At 43.1% G+C, this 16,293-nt stretch overlaps 1 protein-coding gene across 1 annotated transcript in view; it reads right to left on the bottom strand.

Moving 5' to 3' along the window:
* myo1d (myosin 1D) overlaps nt 1-16,293 on the bottom strand; it is a 147,138-nt gene that overhangs the window by 85,712 nt on the left and 45,133 nt on the right. The window contains exons 12-15 of the mRNA XM_080455315.1: nt 3,307-3,377; nt 1,749-1,823; nt 874-1,006; nt 600-766 (exon numbers count right to left, since the gene is read on the bottom strand). Coding sequence (XP_080311441.1) covers nt 600-766; nt 874-1,006; nt 1,749-1,823; nt 3,307-3,377 — 446 coding nt within the window. The remainder of the gene's footprint in view (nt 1-599; nt 767-873; nt 1,007-1,748; nt 1,824-3,306; nt 3,378-16,293) is intronic.

Genomic DNA, 16,293 nt, shown 5'->3' on the forward strand with positions numbered 1-16,293 from the left:
TGTATGCACCCAAATGGCATGCTTTTTAGAAGTGAAAATAAAATGTGTATGTCTCCTGCAAAAATAACATTAATCAGTTAAACTCAAAAAGTGGTTTAATACATATTAAAGTACCCAAAAGTGCATCCATTTTGACCCATCGGGTCTTCAGTTTGCATTGATAAAATCTGATGAGTGGTGATGGTTTGCACTGGTAGCACTTTTGGGCACTTAAGCACATTAATATGTATCTAATAAAACTAAAACAGGCATTTTTTTGGCTTCTTAACAAGAATAGTGCAGACTAGATCGAATGTGGGTCCTCGCGACTCTCAAGGAGCACATGGTCTGCGCGCTAAATGGCTGAGCAACTACTTCCTACTACTAGGCATTTGGGCCATATATGGGAGGCCTGCTTCTACTACTAAATCACAAAAAACAACTGATAAACTGCGATCAGCGATCACGTGCAGTAGGCGGTCACCCCTCCCTTTCCCATGCCACGTGGCTTCTTCTCTCATGACTAACACCAACACATCATTATGTATTCCATGTTGTCCATGGCATTATCCTAAACTTGTTCAAAGGGCTAAGACCTGGTTGGTGACAGGCTACCGTACCTCTGTAGGAAGCGGGGATAAGTCTGTCGGTAAGCGAAGCCGGCACGACGGACTCTGACGTTCTCCAGCAGCCCCAGGTACTCCACCTGGTGTCGGCAGCGCTCATGCTCAAACAGCAGAGGGGACTTGACATCATTGGGTTTGATGCAGCGCACGTAGTAGGGTTCCTACACAGGTTGGGGGGGGGGGGGGGGGGTGACAGTTAGATAACAAGTGTATGAAAACCTGACAAAAACACCTCCGAAATTAATTAACGATCCTTCCCCCCCTTCACCTTGCAAGCCAGGTTCTCCACCAACAAGATCATGGAGTTCTTGAAGAGTGTGCCGGCAGTCAGGGGACGCTTGGTGACCTCAGTGATGCCCAGCTTGCCTTCTGGCCACATTGCCTTCAGCACAGTGTTGGAACTGGACAGGAACAAGACCAATACAGTATGTAAACTACAGCAGCAATAGTGGTTGAAAAAAATCCATCAATCAAATAAATCAACTCATGAAGAATATATCATTCAGTTGAGGAAGAGAATGGAGAATGTCACTCTGTTTAAATAAATATATATAATCGGAACAGCTCTTTTTGCCTGGCAACTTTCTTAATCAAACACTTTATCTATGTTCCCCGCTTTCACTAACCTTAACCCTAAGGTAAGTGGGGAACACAGAACCCGGGGAACATAGAAATGACCCCCTTTTGACCAGGGCATCAGTTACTTGATGCTTTAATATTTGGAGTAAGCAAAAGCTTTTCTCATTTACTTTGGTTGTTGGACCGATTGTTTCCTCCAATTTCGGGTCTATAATTGATTATGCATTAAATAACGGCACCAACTTTAGCTTGTCCAAAACCTTATGAAACGTACTGTAGTAAACTCAAAAGAAAGACCGGGGAGGATTATGTAACGCTCACTCACATCAACAGAGAAGAATCTGACAACAAAAGCCCAGACAAGACGAGATGAGGCAAGTGGGAGATAAGAGTGAGATTAATAAGCCTTGTCCTGAGTTGTTCAGCGCTTCAGGGGCTGTTGTACAATCAAAGAGCTGCCCGGAAAATGTGTGTGAGTGTGAGTGTGTGTGTGTGTGTGTGTGTGTGTGTGTGTGTGTGTGTGTGTGTGTGTGTGTGTGTGTGTGTGTGCATGTCAACTCTTACCTGTTGTACAGCAGCCTCTTAAAATCCTGGAAGAGTGTGTCTTTGTTCTTATCAATGAAACCCGACACAGAGTACCTGTGGAAGCAAAGGTGCACAAACACACAGTCAACAATTAAAATGTTACCCCCCACCGGGAGGACGTAGAGCCTTTGTCCTACTCTCCCACCCAACACTCCCTGCTGACCGGTGCCGCCCCAGCCCGTAGGAATACATGCAGAGACACCCTCCCCGCGGGGCTTCCCTCCCCCGAACACGGGCCAATTGTGTTCGTATAGCTCGACAAAGCCGGATGCACCACGGTGGATTCGAACCCACAACCTCTGCGCTGGTGGGCAGATACTTTAACACTGCGCCTCCCAAGTGCCCATAACGATGTCACCTTGATGAAAAAGTCACTGTGGAATGTGTTTAATGTGCTGTGTACTTGAAACTAGAAAGTAGAACTAGAAAGTTTCAATTCTCTGCATGTTTGCAGTGGCTTACTCAAAAAACGAACGAATCACGATATGCTTTGGAAAATGGTCAGCAGTACCATTACAGTCATTTAGCAGAACCGTCAACCATACTGCATACATACATACGTACCGTCAACCATACTTGCAAATCATAAAAACGGGTCTGCGACCAAAACTGTTTGAGAAACACTGCTCTAATTCAACCCAGTACTGACACAAAGACTAACCTCCCAACTATAAGTAGGATAGGCTCAGCAGCTCAACCATTTAACCTGAGAGCAGCTTTATGCCTGTAATTCCCTCAGTCCTGTCTTATCGGGCCATAGTTAATGTATGCTTATGTTTAATGCATGCTCGCCTTAGTGATCAGTGTACCATAAATAGCCAGGCAGGGTGCTATAAGCTCCTGCCTGCGCTAAGTGGCTCAGGGATCAATCAAGTTGTGAGAGTCAGGGCCTCTCCCCTGGGTAACTGTAGCTTCCCACACAGATGGGCTCAGAAACAGCAGCCCAACGTGTTACATAGGATGTAGGCTTTATTCATTTGAGTGATGTCCAAGAGCTATGAGGATTGAGAATTTAGGATGTCATTTTTATCACCATCATGTGGTAAAAATGTGATGTAATTGTGTTTGTGTGTGTTAACAGTGTTTTAACAATATTGTGTCACAACAATTCTCAACATCATGGCTTGCATTTCACTCTTGTCTTTCCTACTGTAATTATGTCAAATGAATACAATTAGGTTTACTATATTCGAGTTGTAGAAGCAACCCAAGGACCATTGATAAAAGTAGGATGCACCATGCTCTCTGCCACTGCAGCTGCCTCCGGTGTCGCACAATGAAACTAGCCCATTCTACAAGCTCACAACGTGTCGTATCGCTCACAGTGCGATCTACAGTACAAGCCCAGTGAGCTTGTGAATCAGCCATTTTCGGCACGCAGCACTGGCACGCAACCAAGTATGAATCAGACTTAACAATAAAATGTTCTGAACGCATGTAAACGTACAAATGAAAACCAAGGCGGTGCCAAGGAAAGAGCTGCACTAGGTAACAGCCTTCATGGATAGATAAAAGTTTGAGTAACAAAGATACTTACACCACATCTCCTGCATAATGCCTTATACGGAAGTCTCTGTCAAACTCCAAACTCTTGTCAGTGGGTGAGAGCTGGAGAGAGAGAGAGAGGGAGAGAGAGAGAGAGAGAAAGAGAGAGCAATGAGTCATACAAGTTTTTCAAAGGAAGAGTTTTCCTCCACATTTCAAACATGTGACACTTTGTACATGGAAGTGTTCCCCACTCCATTAGCCATCTCCTAACATGACCTGCCAGCATATTTGGGTCACACAATAATTATTAGCGTTGGTTGGAGCGTTGGTTGGAGTCCAGCAAAGGTTTGCCACCTCAGGACTATTCAGGCCACATTATGTCCGGTGAATTACAGCATCATCGACCAGATACTGCACTACATTGATTTTACAGTCAACAAAACATTCTGCCGCTAGTTGCACTGTACTTGAGTATAAGTACTCTAAGCATTTAGTTTTGTCTCCTGCATAAGGAGACAGAGAAATTAGTGAAGATTTTTGCAACAAAACAAAATGCAAAATCTTCAGTGTTCATTTCATTCTGAGAGAGTGTAAGAATTGACCATTTGTACACTATGAACACTGTTAAATGAACACTGAAGATTTTATCGGGTACCATCTCAACCAGGTCTACCGGACTATTCCCCCACCCTCTGTGCAAAGACAGAATGTTAAGTAGCATAAAGGCTCAGAGAAGACGTATGCAGTAATTAAATAGGATGACTTCATCTGCTTTTTCAAGGCTTGTAACAACTTTGCCATGCAGTTCGTTGTGTGCCTTCACTAGGAATTTAATCTTTATTAAAAACTATAAATGGCCCGGGCGGCTGGCGTAGCCGTCTGGGCACCTAGGCTGGTAACGGGTTCGAGTCCCGATCCCGACGACCTTTGCAGCGTGTCACCCCCCCCCCCATCTCTCTCCCCGTTTCCTGTCAGTCTACTGTTCATCTACCAAAAATAATAATAATAACTATAGATAAATAAAAAACACAAAGGGACCAATTTCTAAATTAACCCATGCATCAATCTTTTTCTGCATTAAGTTTTGTACAAAATGTTTTCATGTCACTGCATATTGGACAACATATATACATATCCTGAAACAGTATATCTGTTCCGATATGACTCAAATATTAAAAGGAGTTTGTCATCTGAAAAACACACAGTGACAGAAGCACCAGAGCATGAAAAGCTACTGCCTGAGAGAGAGATTACATTCACTACTGTCATTCATAAAAAACGTAGTAGTGAGAGAGAGGGGCAGAGAGAGAAGAGAGAGAAGCTGAAGCAAAAACATCCTAGCTCTTATTACACTCACAATGCCAGGGTGGGAGAAGTGATTAGCATATCGTCGCTGTCGGATGCTGGACGGAAAGCTTTTATGACCAAAACGTTCAACAAATGGGGGAAAAAAACCTGTGTTTCAAGGGATCCCGTATATGGATCCATGTAGTTATCATTTAGTTAGCTCTTGTTCATTCTTTTCACTGGTTAAATATAAATAAATAAAAACACAGACAGGCTTAACCCATTAAGACCTGGGACGTATCTGTGCCACTTCTTGATTTGAGCTAAAAAAGCTTTATTTTACACTTTGGCTATTCAAAAATAGCAGATATACAAGCTCATATGAGCTTGTAGATCTGCTATTTTTGAAAAAATCATGAAAATGTGTGCAAATCTTGGAATATATATTGTTTTAAAGCGAACATTTGTAATCTTTGCTTCTGGGGGTCCCTGGAACAGAATATTTTGAGATGGGGGTCGGCGGCCAAATACATATCATTTTGGGGGTCCTTGACATGAAAAAGGTTGAGAACCACTGATATAGAAACATAGGTTTTTCAGAATACTGTTGGGATTTCGAACACATTTCTAGAATCGGCTTCAGGTCTTAATGGGTTAACCACTTTCAACCAAGAAAGAAAGACAAAAAAAAGGCGAAAACTGAAAGAGAAGGATGGAAAAGGTTGAAAGAAGGGTTGACTTAAATCATGGCGGTGCTGCATTTTACAGTACCTTGATACTGCCACACTCATCTGAGCCAATGCAGTGTGGCTTCTCACTGTGAAGTCATACGATGACTCATTCAAGATCGTGAGGCGCACACATGCATGCATGCATGCATGCAAAAATTTACACCAAATGAATCAGCAATCCCTGAGACATGGGAGGGACTCACAGACGCTGTTAGACTTATTGATGTGCCAGTTTGTGACTTTAGTCGCAACGTTTAGAAAATATTTTGAACCCCCCTCCCTCCGAACTCCCCTACACACTTCATAATGTCCAGTAGAAACAATGCAAGCTCTACACCCGCTCCCGAAGCTCTCACCACCCATTCGATCCGGGAAAGCATCTGTGTCATTTTAGATTTTAGCTATAACCATTATTTTATACTTTGGCTATTCAAACATAGCAGATCTACAAGCTCATAGCTCATGAGCTTGTAGATCTGCTATTTTTGAAAAATCGTGAAAATGTGTGCAAATCTTTGAATATATGTGTTTTTTAAAGCAAACATTTGTAACTCAAATCTTTGCGTCTGGGGGTCCCTGGAACAAAATATTTTGAAATGGGGGTCTGCGGCCAAATACACATCATTTTGGGGGTCCTGGACATGAAAAGGTTTGAGAACCACTCATATACTGTAGCAACATAGGGTTTTTCAGAAAACTGTTAGGATTTAGAAGAAATTTTTGGGTTGAGCTTAATTCTCCAGCTATGTCTGTCCTACTTTCACAGTGAGCTCTATCCAAGTCTTTCTTCTGCTTTTTGCCACAGGCACTGCCAGTAAGGCAGCTAAACTTAAGGCCAAATTCGATCACAAAGGATCCTCTGGAGGTCAATTTGAATACAAGGATCTCTGGCATATTATCAGTAGTGACGTTCTTTCACCAGAAATGAGTGTTCCATAGAATGTACAAGATAAGTGCATTCGTGAAGTGCCTGCAAGCAAGCGTCTGCTCTAACATCCAATAGCTTGCTCCGCAATTGACTTGGTACGGCAGTGGCTCAGGAGGTAGAGCGGACGCTTGGGAACCGGAAAGTTCCCAGTTCGATCCCGGGCTCCCCACAGAGTTAGTGACGAAGTGTCCAAGACACTGGACCCCTAATTGCCCCCGATGAGCAGGTTGGTTTCCTCCACAGTCGGTGTGTGAATGGGTGAATGTAATGCACATTGTAAAGCACCTTGAATAAAGGCGCTATATAAATGCACCATTTATTTGTTTGTTTTGAAAGATAACAGTCTCTGAAGGGTACTCGGCACAAGACATGGATGTGTCAATAGGCCATTATAGGATGACAAATTGAAAAAAGGAGCCAATTAGGAATCGGTCAAGTAATTAGCATGCAGCAGCGTGGAGTTGTTCCAAACGCTGTTGAATCCAACTGGAACTAAATCATGGTACTGGCCCTTTCTTAAAAAAAAAAAAAACAGATGTCGCAAATGGGGCTATAGGGATGACTGTCCCTGTGGGCAATGTTTACACGTACCACAAGGCCAGACTGTCCTGTGTCAAAGCAAGGCTCCAATTCATTTGGGAGCCCCTCGTCCCCACCCTGCTCCCAGGCCACATTTACATGAACACACACACACACCAGCTCAGGCAGTAATATAATTACCACCTCTTGCATACACAAATACACACGCACACACACACACACACACACAGAGTAATATAATTACCACCTCTTGCATACACAAATACACACGCGGTCACGCGCACGCACATGCACACGCACACACACGCACACGTAAGATCACACATGCTCACTCATGCACACACACACGCACAGATGCACTATCAGAAGGGCAGGCAGGCTGTATTCATTGGCAGCCGACCTACCCTCATCCATCACTATCAATCCCACTCCCACTCACACACACACACACACACACGCACACACACACACACACACACACACACACACACACACACACACACAGGCCCTATCTGTAGTATTACCATGTGTCAGTGCGTGAGATTCAGCCTAATGCCTGTGTCAGATGGGAGGAGAAGGAAGGGGGAGAGCCAGAGGAGAGAGGAGACACATACTGGGAGAAGATGGAGAGGGCTGGTTATAGAGGGAGAACAACACAATAGCAAACGGGAGAAGGTCAGAGCAAAGAGAAGAGAATTATACTCTAGATCAGGGGTCTTCAACGTTTTTCAGGCCAAGGACCCCTTGTCTGAGAGAGAGATACTGTACAGCAGGGACCCCAACTACGTATTGCATAAAATTGTGTTGCAGATTAGACTTTTTCATATATTTCATAGATAGCTTCATAGACTGACAGCACTATCGGTGTTATTTACACATGATGTTTTCTATTAATAGTCTATGTTGGATTCCTGTTAATGTGTATTTTCAGACATTTAACCACTCAATACCTTAAACTTGACCTCTGGCTCTGTAATTGGTCTGCCCATCCCCCCCCCCCCCCTCTACACCAAATCTCTTCGCTGAAAACAGCAGATCGACACATTGTGAGCTTGTAGATCTGCTATTTTCGGCAAATGTTCCCCTCAGAATAGGGACGCTACGGTTCAAGTGATTAGTGGGAAAAGAAAAAAAAGGTTCCAATCACACAAAGGTTTGGTGACGCCCCCTGTAGTAACCTTGAGGACCCCCTAGGGGTATAAAGCCAAAGTATAAAATATGTCTAAAATCTAAAATGACACAGAGGCTTTCCCGGTTTTAATGGGTTAACTCAGAGTTAAATTAACACTCTTTTTTACCATGTGGGTTGTGTAGGTTTGGGATCACAACGTTGGGGGTGGGGAACAATCAAGATCTTATAGAAGTGAGCTTGTAGGCAGAAAAAGTGTCAAGTGTCAAACCCCTGGCTTAAAGGAACTACACCATGAATTTAAAAAATAATAATAATATTTAATATCATATTGTTTATGTCCCTCAAACGTTTTTCAAAAGGTTTGAGCCTAAATCAAGCCTCAGATATACTCATTCCAACTAACTTCTCTCTGGCTTATAAAGCACTTTTACCTGCAATACCACATTGTCCTGTTTGGCACGGGGCGCTATTGAGACAGTTTGTATGCATGTTATCTCCTGGTTCTGTGTGGAAAAAATAAAAATAAGAAAATGAATTGTTCCCTGACGTGACGTCACGTCAGGGACCAAATCAGTTTGGCCTGTTTTGAGACCAATTTACAGAAACCCCAGATTTGCTGTGAAAGCCTGAGTGTTCAAACTGGGGTATTTTTGAGGATAGAAGAGAGGTAGGGGAGACCAAAAACACACAAAAAAGAAGAAAAAGTTAAAATTCATGGTGTAGTCCCTTTAATATTGCTCTCCTTCTCTCTCTGCCCAAAACTGACAGAGACAATGTACAACTGTAATCTCATGTCGCACTATTTCAGAGTTTGAATGTCCGCGCACATTCAACTCAGTCCAAGCTGTCGTAACGTTCTACTCGGAGATTTTGTTCACCCAGAGAAGAGGGCTGAAATGTCTCCTCATTTAAACTGTAAAAAATGGAGGCGTGTTGTTGTGAATGATGTGTGTTATTATGATGCTGTGACTCTAAAGACTGATTGATGCTTCGTTGTCGTGTTGACATTTTGCCTGACAAAACGCATATTTTTCAGTCTTCTCAGTTGAAAGTGTGTCATGCTTGGGGATGGGTGGTTTATATAAGAAACGAGGATCATAGAAACCTTTACAGTGTAAACTCAATGCGAGCTGGAGTCAAAGAGAAAGATGGGAGAGGTTGACAATGAATGCGTATGAGAGACAGCGGAAGGAAGACAGCAGAGACAACATGTAATCAGCACATGCCAAGCTACCCTTTCATGGCTGTAGGTAGAAATGTAATTGCATACATCCCCCATTATTAGGATACGCGCCCTTGTGGAGATTTTCACTGTACTGAGTGCATCTTCCTAGTTCACATTGAATCACCAACACGTGAGTCACACTGTTATGATAGAGGCAGAAGACAGTGTAGGTGTGTGTTCTGACTCACTGTGATCTCATTCCCCAGCTAACTGTCCCTGTCTGTGAACTACACACACACACACACACACACACACACACACACACACACACACACACACACACACACACACACACACACACACACACACACACACACACACACACACACACACACACACACACACACACACACACACACACACACACACACACACACACACACACACACACACACACACACACACACACACACACACACACACACACCTCCTAATTGATCTTTTACTAGAAAAGAAGTGAGGATGAAAAAGAGTGGCTGAGGAGAGATGAAGTCAGTACTGTCCACACAGTACACACAGTTCTCACAAGTACAGGAGCACAGGGGCACAGGAGCACAGGGGATTGGGAGACAGAGAGAGAAATAATCTCAAACTGTGAGAAAAACATAAGCCAAAAAAAGGACACAGACATACTGGACAAGTGAAGAAAACAAAGGAAAGGGGAAGAGAAGGAGACAGGGACAAAAGTGCAACCCCAGAGGTGAGAAAGGGACGGGAGTACTGGGAGATGACGCAGGTTTGGCGCGCACACCTCAGCAAGGCCATCTCCCAGGGGTGTAGTGGGTTGTAAAGGGCTTCGAAATTTAGTTTCTAGGCTGATACAGACAATAAGCCACTCCGACCTACTTGACCAGACTGTCTTTTTCCTGGAATCATTATGTTCTACCTGGAGATTTGGTTCACCCAGGGAAATACATTCTGCGGACTGAAATTTCTCCTCATTTAAACTGTACTGAGGCATGTTGTTGATTGTTGTTATGCTGCTGTGATTCTAAAGACTGAATGATGCTTCGACTTGACAAAAGAAAGTTTCAACTGAAAACAGTCCTTTCAACAGTCCTTTCAGCTGAAAGTTTGTGGATGGGTGGTTTGTATAAGAAATGAGGCAAACTTTATACTTGTATTGCACATCCTATAGCCATGGCAAAAACAGGGGTAATTGCAGATCTACAAGCTCAGTTGTAAACTTTTTGAATATTTTTGAAAACGCCTATAAGGACCATGCCCATAATAGGAAGCAATTTTATTAATCAATAGTAAGTAAGTGGGTCGGAGGGGCTTATTGTCAGAATCAGCGGAGAATCTATCACTGTTACAATGCGCTAGACCCCTGGGAGATGGATTGCTGAGGTGGAACGCCAGACCTACCATCAGCTCCCAGTACTTAAAACCACAACTTGCCTGACCCAAGCCGCGCTACTCATACGCAGAGTTGGTGGTGCTCGGGATTGAACCCATGACCTAGTGGTCCAAAGGACCAACTGAGCTAACCTGACATTTAATGTTGTATTTTTATTTTTGAATTATTGTATAAAATGATTGATTATCAATTATTTGTTTATAATCAATTAAATCGATTAGTTTGATTAACTGTTGCACCCCTAAAATACACGATGTAAGATAGAGAGAGATGCCGATACATTTGATTCAGGGTGCAGATGCAGATTTTTTTAAAACTGTGCATGTAACATTTATATTACTTCATATTCGTCCAACTTGTTTGCCTTTATTTGTTCTACAGGTACAACTTTTTGAAGGCTTCCCCTAGAAACACGGATTCAATCTGCAGCCTTCAATCATCACAAAAGGCTTTTTCACTTCACACATTCAAAAATAAATATTATAAAATAAAAATATTGGCTAAAAATATCTGGATTATTTTGCCAAAACGAATTGTACCGATATAGCATTTTTAAGTAAATATTGTCCGATACCGATATGATGAACGATTCATTGTTTAAACTAGCCTAAAATAAAAGACTGCAATGCTTGAATACGTACATTTGGACAAAATATTACCGTTATATAAGGGTGGTTGATGATAGAGGTGACAATGGTGTGTATTTGCGGTTCTACAAATGTGTGGACAGCTTTTCCAACAAACCCCCTGTGGTGACCTAAGCATGTGCTGCCCCTCACACTCCACTGGTCTTTATACGCAGACAAAACAACTACTGTAAGTCTCTTTAAAGATCATACTGTATTGAGGTTCTGTTGTTCTGACCTGCCTTCTTTGGTTTCCTTACAATATGAATGGAATTGTATTCTTATTTAGATTAAAAAATAAAAAATAAAATAACAAAGCACAGCCTCCACCTTTAACTCTGACCAATAAGGGTCCATATAGTTCTATTTGTACACTCTCAAAGTTAAATTATCACTCAGGATTTCACAGTGCTACAGCACATGTCCCTGTCCAGTCCGGTCCTCATGCCAACCACCCCCCCCCCTCCCCCAGCCAATCCTGTTCACCACCTGTGCCTCGCTCCCCGGTCCCAGGGCTAAGCTGGCACCTGTGTGGGCACGTGGCACACCTCCCCGTTGAGTGGTGTCTGACTGGCACCCAACCTGTCCATAACTCACCGGGGGTACCTATCCAGGCATGGGACGAGAGGCCTGTTTGGTTTCATTTGTACAATCTAAGTATTAAATGAACACTGAGGATTTTACTGTGCGTCTGTCTCCCGATAGACGCACACTGATTTTCTGGAGTCAGACGACGGCGTGCGCTGCCTTCCTGGCACAGCTGTAAGTAACTAGATAGGCTGCTCTCTCCGCAGGTGATAAACCAACAAGATCGTACGGGAAGCAAAGAAAAAAAAAGAAAAAATAAATCATTTAAATCCTCATTCACTTTCGGTGTCTTTCTGTTTCTTCTCTCTTCCTTCCTCCCCTCTAAACGTGTCTTCATGGTGTTGAAAAGGTAGACAAAAGCAACAATGAAAAACCAGAACCATGAATGACAATGACAAATATCAGTTCTGCTCTGACTTTCAAAAATAGTACCAACTCAGTAAAAAGAAAAAAGAATGAAGAAGAATCAAACATGACTACAGTATTTCTCTTCCTCTCTAGCACCTATAGGTCATTCTGCCTCACTAGAGGCTAATGAACAGTGTGTCGTGGCCAAATAGTCTGTTTGGTGGGGAGCCACCTTTACACTCACTGGCACATGGTCCGTGAAAGCTTTTCTGAAGCTAACCCCCCCCCCTTACACACTCACACACCATCCTCACTTCCCAACCCACCTTCACGCACTCATACTGTACACACGGCAGCAAGTGAGATGACACACACACACACAAGTCCACACATATGCACACACATCCTATCAGCATGCTGCACCTGCACATGGCACGTGTCGGGAGTAGAAGAATAGAAAAGGGGATCAAAGTGTAGAGAGTACAAGAAAGAGAGACGGGAGTGGGAGAAAAAGTGAGCGATGAGAATGTGAGATAGAGAGGAGAGAGCAACAGGGGAGGCAGGTGGGCAGAAAGACAGAACAGACAAAGGGACAGAGGGGGAGTCCAGAGAGAAATAGAAGATGAAGATGAGAGAATAATGGGGAAGAGAAATAGTTGGGCGATGAGGAGGACAGGGAGGCGCCATGACACATGCTCCCAGCTGGAAGCCCTGTGTCAGCAAATAATTAATTAAACATCTGGGAAGATGAAAGCAACCTGAGGAGAGAGGGAGCATCCGCCAGCACTGCACCACCAGAGACCATCCATTCATCCACCCATCATCCACCAATCCATCTAGCCACACACCCCACCCACCTACCCACGCATCCATACATACATCCATCCATACATACATCGAATGAAATGGCGAAACACTAGCGTTATGCGGTCTGAACATGACCTGATCTGACTGCAACGTGCAAAACAAAAACAAATCAAAATTCTAATCATCATCTGCTGGTGTATTGCATTCACGCTCTTGCCTTTCATTTAAAGGGTCTCTGTACACAAGCCTGTGGCTTGCCTGCATCACAAGCTCTTGATGAATATACAATAGGGAAGAGGAGACTGGTGGAGAAATAAAAAAATACTTCTTATCTCCAGACTTTCAAGTGAGACGAGGTGACAGGCCTCAATGCCAAAGTTCTGTTTAGAAGCTGTTGAAGAGAGCATCTGCTCCCAGCTTACTGCTTTTCACATTCACCCACTGTGTTCATACAGAGTAGGCCTTGAAGGACGTGGGTTTGTTTTTTTACAATAAAAGGTGAGTGTTTATGTTCTCCTGTGCATTTTGACACAAATGTGTCAAAACACTTTCAACCAGGCGTCATTATATTTGCACATTTTAGGAGAAGATTGTCAAAAATAGCAACACAGTATGTGCTATAGCTGATCTACAAGGTCAATGTGATGCATTGTGAGCTTGTGTATGTATGGAGGGGGTGTATGTATGTGAGTCTAAGCATACAAGTGTGAATGTTGAATACCAACATGGTCATACGTGGACACCTTTTGGCTGTTCTCAGAGTGCATGTAGTGTTGTGACAGGCAGTCAACTGAGCGCTGGCAGGCTGGGTGTAGCGACGGCATCTAACAGCACTCGGTGTTAGGAGACGTGGACATTAGTGCAGACAGACAGCACAGATCTTGTTACAGGCTAATCCTCCGTGAAAGCTCTGCTTTCGAACTCCCTCTACTCACTGCCTAGTGCCTACAATACCTCACTCTCTTGTCTTTCTAAACTCAGTGATGGAATTTAAACTTTTACAGTCATTGTTAAGAAAAAATATGCAATTTCCATCACTGATTATATCTAAAATATTACAAATTAAGTCCATAAGTTACCAACTATCCATTAAAATGTCCCACAATAATAGTATGGGACATTTTATAGTTGGGATAGTTGGGATAGTTGGTATCTTTTAGTTTTGTACCGTGCAATCAATACTTTTTTTCAATTTCAATTTCTAAAATGTCAGCACTACTGTATATTCTGAGGCTCTGTCATCAGCTGTGTTCTCTTTTAGGTGCTGTAACAACTCCATATCCCCTCAGTAATTATAAATGTTGTATCCTGTCTCAGTGGGCCACAGCATGGGGTCCGGGGATGCTATTCTGGGCATGTCATAGTAGGCAAACATTCAGGGAGAATCGAACATTTGGCAAAAATAACAGATCTACAAGGTCACAACATGTTGCAACGTGTTGTGAGCTTGTAACGTTGTAGCGTTCTGAGCTGGCGGAGATATTTGGTGTAGACAGAGGGAAAAAAGGACAGGGTTAAATATAGACACCAGTCAATTTAGTATATAGGTTTAATTGGTTAAAATGTGATATCGCTTTGTATACGGTCACATGATGCAGAAAATAGCAAGGAGTCTGTGGAGAGCGACATCGGTGTTCGAAAACACTAATCCTAACCCTTAGTATTATCCTTCTCACCCTCCCTCTCCTTTAATTAACACTCAGGATTATTCTACAGTGTGGATAACTTATCCCTCTGCATATCACAGTTTCCTCTCTCACAACGTTAAGTTCCCATCCTCTCTTCATCTCCCTCTTCCTCTGTCTCACTCACACCTCATCTTTTTCCAGCTATCACACATCCTTGCTGCCAGACAGCCTGCAATAGCTGCTGAGCACATTTCCACATCAGGCTGTGTGACGCTAGAGAGCTGCCACGTGTCTTTCAAGCTGACTTTGAACACCCCCACCCCCGGATGTGTGAAAAATGTCTGAACTTTATTCTGCCGCTCTCATTTGCAATGTTGTGTGTTCGGGTCGTTTGACCTAGAGGGTCTATTTTTGGTTGCGCCAACGTGCAGAGGAGAAGATACCGTCGTCAGCCCAAAAGCCTTAAACTCTCACTCTTGGTTGAAGTGATCGATTAAATGGCCCTCAAGGGTGAGAGCGCCTTGGACGTATGACACTCTGTCAAAGTCCACTGGTATGAGTTTAAAAATGCAACGCTTGTCAATCACCCAAATTAAGTCCTTTGTCATTGCACTTGGAGATACAATATTTCCCCCAGGCAGCAGCAATGTACATCTAAATAGTCTACAGTAATAATAGTATTTAAAAACACCATCTGAGCCTTTTCCCTTAAGACTGTGAAATATGGTACAGAATATTCTTCCTATTGTGGGCCATGCAGTGATATAGACTTCAATTCTCTGCTGATATCTAGCATCCCTTTATCTTTAGATAAAAGGCTCTATACTGATCTTAATATCCAATCAGAGTAAAAGCTGAGCCACCAATGTTGATATGACAACAAACAGGAAATGGTCCATTGAGATGAGAGCTCTGTATACATTTTGCATTAGGATAGCCTATGAGATGTTGTGGAAACAGGCAGCCGCATGCTTAATCACATTTGTTTAGGGTAAGCTCATTTCCATTCTTCTCTTCTATTATCTTCCTATATTACTCTGTGGGGTCTTTGGGGATGACGCTAGGCTGTGAAGTCAGCTCACCATTAGAATTCTGAATTGCATATCTGAAAAGTCAAGATGTTGAGGATTGATGCAGAATAAGCAGTCTTCCCTTGCAACTAGAACATCTAATAAGGCACTGTGCACATTTCAAATTGGTCAGAGGGATCATGGCCAGTATTCTATAGCAGTAGTTCTCAAATATTTTAATGTCAAAGACCCCCTGGTAGATTCATATTAGGCCGTAGACCCTCATTCTGTGTCTGGTTGGCTCAGTCGGTAGAGCACCTGCCTTTGGACTGCAAGGTTCTGGGTTCGATCCCGGGAACCGCCAACTCAGCATAATGAGTAGCACGGCTTGGGTATCTAGGTCGTGTGTTAAGTACTGGGAGCTGATGGTAGGTGTTGCGGCCCACCTCAGCAATCCATCTCCCAGGGGTCTAGCGCATTGAAAAGCAGAATGACACCCTCGTTCTTGGCTGATACCGACAATAAGCCCCTCCGACTTACTTACTTATCCACATTTGAAAAGAGTTTGTGCCAGGGAGAGAGGATTTGTATTATTAGATTTAGTAAATCATTCTACAACTGTCTGTACTCTAGGGAGAGATAAAAGTGGAGAGAGTGAGACCTATGATCTGAATAGTCATTCTTATACATTCTCTCATTGGGCTAACTTCTAGCTGGTGAAATAATTGTGAAATTAAACTCATTTTGCTGGGTACCCACTGGGACCCCCTCAAGGACACCTGGGGATCTACTTAGAGAACCACTGTTCTATAGAACAGGGGCAGTA

This window comes from Gymnoscopelus braueri (genome assembly GCF_963280865.1).
Source record: "Gymnoscopelus braueri genome assembly, chromosome: 17".
NCBI classification, from domain to species: domain Eukaryota; kingdom Metazoa; phylum Chordata; class Actinopteri; order Myctophiformes; family Myctophidae; genus Gymnoscopelus; species Gymnoscopelus braueri.